We start from the raw sequence: 10,312 nt of genomic DNA, 5'->3' as shown, positions 1-10,312 counted from the left end.
CAGCATATGGGACGGTTTTAGAGAGGGTAGTTGTCCATCTCCAAAATCAGTTGTACCAAAGATCATGGCACGAATGGTTGTCATTTCGGCGCACTCAGTGATGAGGTGTTCTGGTGTTTCCCCATTTTCCCCAAGAATCTGCATTCGTCGTTGCTTCATAGTTTCAATCTACTGAGGTGTTCATTGAGGAGACAGTGTTCTGTTAAAAACCCCGTGACAATCCGAAGATTGTTCTTACTTAAGTTCAAGAAGATCTTTGATTTCGACGGAGTCTTCCAAGTTCTTGAGTTCCGCTTTTAGTTGTTACCACTTTGGAAGCAGAACGGTTCTGGTTCAGTTAGTGGAGTGTTCGCTCCTTTTCTAATCATTTGCTTTTTCATTGCCTTCTATCCCTTGGTGAGCAGGCACCCAGGGTAGGAGGACTTTGTTTTCTTTGCCTAATTTATTCACCTTCTTTGACCAACTTCGAATTGATTGATACTGAATTGATCGCTTTTAACGCTGCTTGACTATCAGATAAGATGGCTGTTTCTTGTTTCCAATAGTACCTATGTAAGATAAGTTGTACGCATCTTTCGATAGCGTAGATTTCTGCCTGTAGGATGCTAGGCTAGGTGCCCATTGGTTCGGAGTATTTAGTTCTCGGCCCAAATACTCCGATCCCTGTTCCCGCATTGGTTTTGGAAGCATCAGTTTACCAAGTTATGGTATGGTCTTTTAACTGCTGAACAGACGTTTCTCTCTTCCAATCCTTTTTATTGCACAATACTAAATTGAGGTGTTTCTCCTCAAAGTTGTACATTCTTGGCATATCATCCACTGGGAGTTGCAGGAGTGGAATTTACTATTTGAGGGTGTTTCAAGCACCTGATCTGACAATTCTCCCAATACTGATTACGCGATCAAATAACTTAATCTCTGTTTGTACGGCAAGGATAACAAATCCTGATTCCTACAGTTAATATACGATCTTTTTATTTAACCTGAATAGAAAATTTTAAGTTTTTATACTGTCCGTAATATCGACTGGAACCGCAATTTTAATTAATTATTTGCGTATTCAATTCACAGGCGAAATGATTTTTATGCACATTTTAGAAATATTACGAGACGTAAAGATTTTTTAAATCACGCCCTATGAAAATAAACTGTTTTTCGAATTTACTTTACTCTTGTTACAAAAAAACATACTTAAGTGTTTGCCCAGGCAACTCTGTGTGTATTCCCTTCAGAATTCCGCCGAATAAATTGCGCGAAATGTTGAAAACCGAAACGTCCGTCGTCTCCAACCGACGACTACTTCACAGCGACAGTTCAAGGGTCGTAAAGCCTTTGTTAGCATAGGTTTAAATTGTAAAAAGTTTTCATTGTCGATTCACCACTCGAACCGTATGGATCGGGGTGGGCCTGAAGGCGATTACTTAACTAAGTGTCATTGTTACTGCCTACTGCCAGGCACCATAAAATCCTTTATGTCGGCTTTGTAGTGCCTTATTGAAACCTAATCGGAATTATTTTATTTAGTGGTTTTGAAATAATACCATTGTGAGAGGAGCATGTTTAAAGATGTCTTGAGGGCCCGATTAAGGATCGTTTTTTTTAGATAGAGAACGTTCTATTTTAAGGGGATACCAAAATCTATTATTTCGATATTGTAAAATTGAACTTGTATTTATACAGTGTACCTAAATGTAAAGGTAGATATATTATTATTTTTTAAGCAATATAAAATATATAAAAGAATTTTTGTTCATTGTCAAACATTATTAATATACAGGGTGGTCCGAAATGTATTCGGGAAACTTCGGCAGCATATTCTGCGATAAAAATAAATAAAAAAGTTCCTATAAATTTATTTCCTAAAATGCTCCGATTCAGGGTGTAGAAATTTCATTTTTATTGCGGTTTTTTCCTAATAATTTCTGAACTATAGTCGATATTTGGATAAAAATTCGGTGTTTTTTGCCATGAGAAACTTAATTTTTATGTTAATATGTCTCCTAATTATAGAGGGCGCCACCTACATATTTTTTACTGGTTTGAAGAGAATAACTCTTTGTCCGTCCCTGTATAACACTACTGTTGACGTTTTACGGACTACGTTTTTTACGGACTAAATAGTAATATTAGACTGAAATAATAAATTTGAAAGGTTTTTGTGCCAAAGCTCAAAAGAATCTGTTTTAGCATAATTTATTCAAAGAAAATTTTATCAAGTATTTATTCAAGAAATGATCAATGTTTAGACATTATTTCTAAACCTGTGAAGCCACCCTTGTCGTCCTTGAGATACGTAAAAATCTTCATTTTACGAATAGTTTCTGTGATAACCTCGCTTTTTAAGTTCGAACCTTAGATGTTTTGGTTTCAACATTATCTTTAGATTTGGTAATGTAAAAATATAAAATTACTGATTTACAGAACTGATAAACGCCAGGCCTAGATATTAAAGATCGGAAATCGGAAGACAACTGATTTAAACATTCAAGTTCAAACGTGGTACTCAATTAGAGAGGAACGCAAAAGTCGTACTATTAAATATAAGTCAAGTATAGAGGGTGTCCCAATATTCCGTGGACATAGAGTTACTACGTATTTTTGGAATTAAAATAAGTTCATTGGACACAATTTATGTAGGGGTGAGGGAAGTTTTCACCCTTTACGTACTTTTTCTTGATTTTTGGGAAAGTCAAATGTTAAAGCACTTAGCAAAACATAGACACCCAAAATCTCACTCAAATCGGTATAACGGTTCTTAAAATATCTGAAAAAATGTGTATTTCTTTAAAGTTTGATGCCCTTTAACGAACAAACGAAGCACTTCTGTATAGAGATAAATTGTGTCCAAAAATACGTAGTTCTTCTATGTCCACGGAATATTGGGACACCCTGTATAAGACACGGTGCCACTGACACCATTCGTATTACTGAATGTTCCAATTAAAGGTATTTCACTATAGATAATTTTGTTTGTCTAGTAAAATATCTTCCTGCATGAACCTAATCTGTCCACATGTCAAATTACTGATGCGATAATAAGCAAATTAATAGATACTAAATATATAGTCATATAGCAAAATATTGATATTTATAATATTTTACGGCACTTTGCATATGTATGGGCAAATTACTATTTGCCTAACATGTACATTGTAGGTACATTACATATTAAATATCTTTATCGATTAAAATTTACTATTATTCAAAGATCAAAATATTAAAATATCAGAATTAATAAAATCAAAGAAAATGAGATAAATATAGGCTTATAAGCTTAGTGAGTTATATCCTGTTATATCCTCAAACTATGTTTTAAAATTATTAATTCAAGGATATGCAGAAATTCAGACCCGGATATCCGCGCGGGAATAAGAATTCGTGAAGAAAAATTTAATTCCATTTACATAACCTCCCTCCAAAAAAAAAGAAAAATAAGACACACAAGCTGTCATATGCAATGATGTTCATCTCTCTCGAAAACAGCAAGGATGGCGAAAGGGAAAATTATCTTAGTAAATATATCAATTAAATTACGAATTATCATATCATGGATGGTTTCTCCAGTAATAAACGATTGTTTATGTTAGCTGTTTTCAAATTGATTATTTTAAATTATTCTTCTGAAGACACTTTGTCGTTACCGGACCTTAGCAACCCTACTATGATGGTGCGAATAAATGCCCCTCTAAATTTTTATAAGATATCTTTGCGAACCAACGACGAAGGTTTTTGAGCCACGAGTTTTACTTTCTCCTCAGAGATGACCTGCCCTAAATCTCTCCCTCGATGACAAGTCGGAGCATCTCGGCTTATTTAAGTAATATTTTACGAGAATTTACTATCTCTACGAGTTTGAGATTCAGTCTGTATTTGGAGACTTCTATGCATACTTCACGTAATTTGGAAATTTTACAACCCCATTCTAGGTTTAATCTATTTATAAAGAATACATATAGCCGCACTAGAAGACAGAGAAATATTACATAGCTACTTCTAAATAGCAAGAAAATAATTAGGTGAAAAAAATATTACATTGTAAATAATGTTTGTATCTTCGTGGCAGGTTGAGTTCTGGATTTTTTTTTGGGTATTTCGTCACTGAAACTAAAATCTAAAAAAATAAAAAGGTATTTTTTTTTGTAAACTGCTACTGCACACTCAACATTAACAGTTTTAACGGTCGTCTGTACTAAAAATCTAAAGTGTTCTCTCAAAGTAGTTGCACTAAAAAAATACGAAATAGTTTTTCTTTATTCTTTTTCTTTTTTGCTTTTGACGATGGCGGGATATAAACCCCCTGAAACGATAAACATTTTTTGCTGGATATAAGAAAATTTGTTTAGTATAAGCAAAGAAAGTTATAGTTACTTTTAGAGATGAGCAAAACTGCGATTGCGATTTGACTGTAATCTGCGATTGCAATTTTAATATTTAAATATTGGACTGGTATATAATTGTCTGTGTATATGTCGTAGTCACATAGTGTATTCCGTCTTTTCATGAAGATCCTAGGTCACTTCATGAAGCGTCGGTTAGGTTAGAAGTTTGTTGTATGTTATTAGGTTAGTTATTTTTCGTTAAGTGACTAGGCTCTTCATGAAAAGACGGAATAAACTATGAGACTACGACATATATACCTATAGCTTAACAGTTAAAAAGAGTTAATCAGTTGATAATCAGTTGTTTAGAATAGTAGTTAATCAGTTAATAATCAGTTGTTTAGTTTTCTTACTTATAGGTATTAAAACTTTATATGCAGTGGCGGATACAGGGGAAGCCATGGGGCCAAGGCCCCGCCCCTAAAATCTATAAATTGGGTTAAATATTATGCTTATATGTTAAAAATGGCGCTCTAAAAGGCATATTTTAAATTACTTTTTATTTGGGCCCCCCATAAAATAAATCCCGGCCCCCCCCCCTAAAATAAATTTCTGTATCCGCCCCTGTTTATATGCGTATATTATCAAATTCTTTACCCAATACTTATTTATTCAATCAATTGACCTTTAATCTTGGGCCTAGAAAACAATATCTTCTCTATAAAAAATAACAACAGAGAGAATATTCAATCGCAGTATACTATAAAATGCTTCAATACAGTACAAAATTACATTCGCACCAATATCCAAACCAAACCAAACTCGCAGTTAGAAGGTTAAATCACAATTCTAGTTTACAAAATCACAATCGCAACAAAACCAAATCACAACTATAGTAATACTGGTTGCCTAAAAATTGAAACTTGCAAATAGAAGAAATCACAGTCGCAGTTTCCTATGAGAACCAATGGCAGGTTGCGATTGCGATTTTAAAATCGCTGTGACTGAATCGCAGTTTACGATTTTTTGCTCATCTCTAGTTACTTTGCTATAAGAAAAGCTGATTTATTTGGATTTTATGCAGTGGCATTTTATAAAAAGTAATTTTTCACTTTTTAAAATACGTTTAAAAAAATTGGATGGGAGTGCCAAATTTGATGAAAATTGAGAAATGTTTTAGGGACAAAAAAATTAAAAACAGTTTCGGGGGCTACACAAGAAAACAAACGTATCTACTATTTTTAGTACCACAAAATTTATATTTCTAGTTTTCATGCTAGAAATTATTTGATCGTATAAAATGAAACGTAATATCTAAAAATCGTATCGTATAAAAAAAAGATCGTATAAAATGTACACATAATAAACGTATATCTTTGCGTTAAATATTTTCTTATTTTTTTCCTTTTATCTTGACGTTTCTCCTGTGCCCTTTAGTACCAGTTACTACCAAAATGCCAAAGACCAGCACAACTGTATTTAATAGCTCCAAGAGAGTGCCGATATATTAATTTTCCAGCATGGCGATGTATTAATTATATCGGCATTGTTGTAACTAATACAGATTATGTTATTGAACAAGCTTTTATTAATAACTTTAATTATAACAAATTACGTTAAACATTCTCTGTGACCTCTAGTCTAAATTATTGTCTGTCTTCTTCTGTCGTACCAACCTAACCTAACATGACACTTGACATTTGAACTATTGTACATTTCATCTACACACAACATCCTTCCTTTTAACATTGTAAAACTAGCTTTTACATAAGAATAAATGTTTACATTATGCACAATAGTCTTTTAGATATAGAAACCGTTTAGAAACTCTTCCTGACCTAGTTGTTGGTCTATCTGAATTGTTCATTATCTCATTAGGTTGATCACTTACTGTGTTTGGATCAGGATGATTAATTTCTCTTTGTATATTTAAAGTATCATCAAACTGACTTCTATTAGTTAAAGTATTATTAAAACTTTCTGGAGAAACTACACATTTATTTTGTGAATGTCTCAAATGAAATGAATTTCTTTGCAATAAGTTACCATTGTCCTGCTGCACAGTAAATGACCTTGGTCCTTTTTCATTAATAACTTTTGCCGGTGTCCAAATTCTGCTGGGCAAATTCTGTACTACTACATCATCCCCGCTTTTAAAAGGTTTTTTATTGTGAGCTGTTTTATTATAATACCGTTCTACTTTTCCCTTGTTTATCTCTATCTGTTCTTTAACATTAATTGCTATCTTTGGAGCCAAAACTTCGTTTGTACAAGGTAACTGCGATCTTAAAAATCTACTCATCAGAATTTGGGCTGGACTATATTGTAAACCTGCTACTGGAGTATTTCTATAATTTAAAAGAGCTAAATTAATATCCGAACAACTATCTTTACATTTTTTCATGATATTTTTAACAATACCAACAGCTTTTTCACTAAGTCCATTCGACTTTGGATATCTAGGACTTGAATGAATTAGTTCAATATCATATTCATAAGCAAAATCTTTAAACTTAGAGCTAGCAAATGGCATGTTATCACTAACAATAAATCTTGGTATTCCATGAGTTGCAAAAATAACTTTCAGTTTATTAATTACACTATCTGAAGTTTTATCTTTTAAACTTTTAACCTCTATCCATTTTGAATAATAGTCTATTACAACTAAATAATATTTTCCATTAAAATACATTATATCCATGCCTATCTTTAAAAATGGTAATGGTGGTACGTCATGAGATATAATTGGTTCTTTGATGTTAGTCGGTTTAAATTTCTCACAAGTTTTACACATTCTTACTAAATTTTCTATATCTGATGACATTCCTGGCCAATTCCTAGCAAACTTCTAGCTCTTTGTTTACACTTAGTAATGCCGAAGTGGCCTGCATGAATTAAATTAAGCATTTCTTTACGTAGAACTTTAGGAATTACTATTTTATTGCTCAAGTATAGTATATCGTTTTTTACATGTAAGATATATTTTAATTTAAAATAGTGTTTCAGTTCAGAATTTGTTATATTTTTATTATTTAATGGCCATGCTTCTTTATACCAGTTTAAAACTATTTTAAGAATTTCATCTTGTAAAGTTAAATTTTTAATTTGATTTAGTCTTTTATTCGAAATAGGTAGGTCAACTTCTAAACAATGTACAACCTCTCTCAGGCTAGAATCATCTTGTGCATTATTTAGCAAATGATTTCTTGATAAAAAGTCTGCTATGAACATTTTGTTCCCTGGTAAATAAGAAATATCTACTTCATATTTTAATAATTTCAATACCATTCGTTGTAACCTTGGACTTACCTTATTTATATCTTTTTTGAATATTGATATTAAAGGTTTATGATCTGTTTGAATATTAATTTTACGTCCATAAATAAACTGATGAAATTTTTCAACTGATGCTGAAATGGCAAAAAGTTCTTTTTCTATAGGTGCCCATCTCAGCTGGTTTTCTGTAAAACAACGTGAATAAAATGACACTGGTTGTCCATTCTGCAACAAACATGCACCTATGCCTGTTTTTGAACTATCAGTTTGTAATAAGATGTCACTATCTTTTCTCAATATATCCAATGTTGGAGCTATAGTAAGCTTTCTCTTTAACTCTCTAAAAGCTTTTGAATGTACTTGATCCCATTGCCAAATAACATCCTTCTATAGCAATTCTCTTAGTGCCTGTGTACTTTCGGAGTAATGAGGTATAAATTTACTTAGATAATTTGTCATACCTAAAAATTTCTGTAAGGCTTTTACATTCTTCGGTTCTTCTAATTTGACAATTGTTTCCACATTACTAGCATCTGCTGCTATTCCTTCTTTCGATATTATTAACCCAACATATTTGACCTTGTCAATTTTATACTGAAGTTTCTTTACATTAAATTTATAATTGTATTTTCTTGCTCTGTTTATCACCTCTTGTAATATTCTGTCATGATTTTCAGCATCTTTCCCTGCAATGATTAGATCATCAAAATATATTTGTACCCCTTCAAGGTCACCAAATATTTTTGTATTTGCCTTCTGTAGAACCTCTGGTGCTGATGATATTCCAAATGGCATTCTCTTAAAACGATACCTCCCAAATGGCGTTCCAAATGTGCATAAGTAGCTACTTGGTTCATCAAGCTCTATTTGATAGAACCCATCTTTCATGTCTAATACACTAAAGACTTCCTTTCCCGCTAGCCTATTGCACAATTCTTCAGTTGATGGTATTAAATACCTTTCTCTCCCTATATATCGGTTTAAATCTTTTGGATCCAGGCATACCCTCAATGATTTGTCTGGTTTTTCCACGATTACCAAATTTTGGCACCATTCTGTTGGTTCATTGACTTTTATTATTATGCCTTTCTTTTCCATAATTTCTAAGGTGTTTTTTAATTTGTGACTTACAGCTTCTGGAACTCTTCTTATTGGCTTAATAATCGGTTCAGGTTCTCCTATCAATTTAATTTTGTACTTACCTATCTTACCTAACCCTGTAAAAACATCTTTGTTCCTACTAACAAACTGTTCTTTTGTTTCTTTGCTTGTAATTTCATTGACTCTTTTTAATAAATTGAATTTTAGACAACTTTCTAGTCCTAAGATAGGTACTGCATTGTTGAGATCTACCACCAAAAAATCTACCTTGTTAACATTTTTATTTAACTTACACTCTAAATTTACTGACCCTAACGGTTTAAATTTATTGCCACTGTATGATGTGAGAATTAACTTAGTTTCCTTTAAGTTTAAAGAATTGTTTTTGTTTAATTTCTGAAAGTAATTATAAGGTAAAGTATTACACTCTGCGCCTGTATCTAATTTAAATTGGATAAACTCTTTGTTTATTTTCAATTTTTGGTACCACTGAGTTTGTAAACTATTTATAGAACTATTAAGGTTTACTAACTGGCTTACCTTATCTAACTGACCTAATACCAACGTATCCAAATAAAATGTTTTTTCTTCTTCAATATCTTCTTGTTCCTGTTCTTTGACTTCATTTACTCTTTTCTTGTTTTTCACTCTTTCTACTGATTTCTTTTCTTGTGGCTCACTTCTTTCTTGTCTTGCTTTGTGACACATGGTTGCAAAATGATTCCTCTCCTTGCAAGCTGCACATTTCTTCCCATAAGCTGGACATTCTCTTATCTTGTGGTTTTTTCCACATTTCTTACAATTAAAGATTTCTTTCTTCACCATTGCAACTTCTACCTTTTCCTGTATGCATGACTTTTTCCTGCCTCTGAAGCTCGACAGTACTCGATTGCGTTTGTTAATGTAAGATCCTTTTCACGTAACATTCTCTCTTGCAATAATGGATCATTTGTTCCAATTACAATTCTGTCACGGATTAACCTCTCTTCTTGATCCTGAAACTCACATAGTTTTGCTTGTACACATAGTTCTGTAAGAAAATGGTCAAAGTCTTCATCTGGTCTTTGTACTCTGCTAAAAAACTTAAAACTTTCGTTTATGATGTTCTTCCTTGGAGCACAATACTTCTCAAATTCTTCCAAAACCTTTGTGTAATCACTCTTATCTTGATTTGATAGCTTAAAGGTGTTAAAGACATCTAGAGCTTCTTCCCCAGCTATATTCATAAATATGGCAATTTTTCTATCATCTGCTTTATTTTCTAGGCCCGTGGCTTTCATGTAGATATCAAACTGCTGCTTGAATTTCGTCCAATTCGCTTTTTCTCCATTGAGAATCAAACCTCGTGGCGGCTTTTAACTACCTTCCATGGCTTTTCTTTTCAAACTTTTGTTGAATTATCTTACAACAATTTGATTCTCTTCAGTTTTTACCTGACACCATGTAGTAACTAATACAGATTATGTTATTGAACAAGCTTTTATTAATAACTTTAATTATAACAAATTACGTTAAATATTCTCTGTGACCTCTAGTCTAAATTATTGTCTGTCTTCTTCTGTCGTACCAACCTAACCTAACATGACACTTGACATTTGAACTATTGTACATTTCAT

At 32.6% G+C, this 10,312-nt stretch overlaps 1 protein-coding gene across 1 annotated transcript; it reads right to left on the bottom strand.

Moving 5' to 3' along the window:
* Positions 1-7,982: 7,982 nt before the first annotated feature.
* Positions 7,983-9,521, bottom strand: LOC115885518 (uncharacterized protein K02A2.6-like). Its single transcript, XM_030904468.1, has one exon. The coding sequence runs from the start codon at positions 9,519-9,521 to the stop codon at positions 7,983-7,985; it is 1,539 nt and encodes a 512-aa protein (XP_030760328.1).
* Positions 9,522-10,312: the final 791 nt, after the last annotated feature.

Source organism: Sitophilus oryzae, unplaced genomic scaffold, assembly GCF_002938485.1.
Source record: "Sitophilus oryzae breed Bouriz unplaced genomic scaffold, Soryzae_2.0 scaffold_395_pilon_pilon, whole genome shotgun sequence".
Classification (NCBI taxonomy): domain Eukaryota; kingdom Metazoa; phylum Arthropoda; class Insecta; order Coleoptera; family Curculionidae; genus Sitophilus; species Sitophilus oryzae.
The sequence above is the reverse complement of the archived record's forward strand: the minus strand, read 5'-3'. Positions and strand labels throughout refer to the sequence as shown.

Coding starts and splice junctions, on each gene's coding strand:
- LOC115885518 (XM_030904468.1), bottom strand. CDS start 9,521: ATGGTGAAGAAAGAAATCTTTAATTGTAAGAAATGTGGAAAAAACCAC.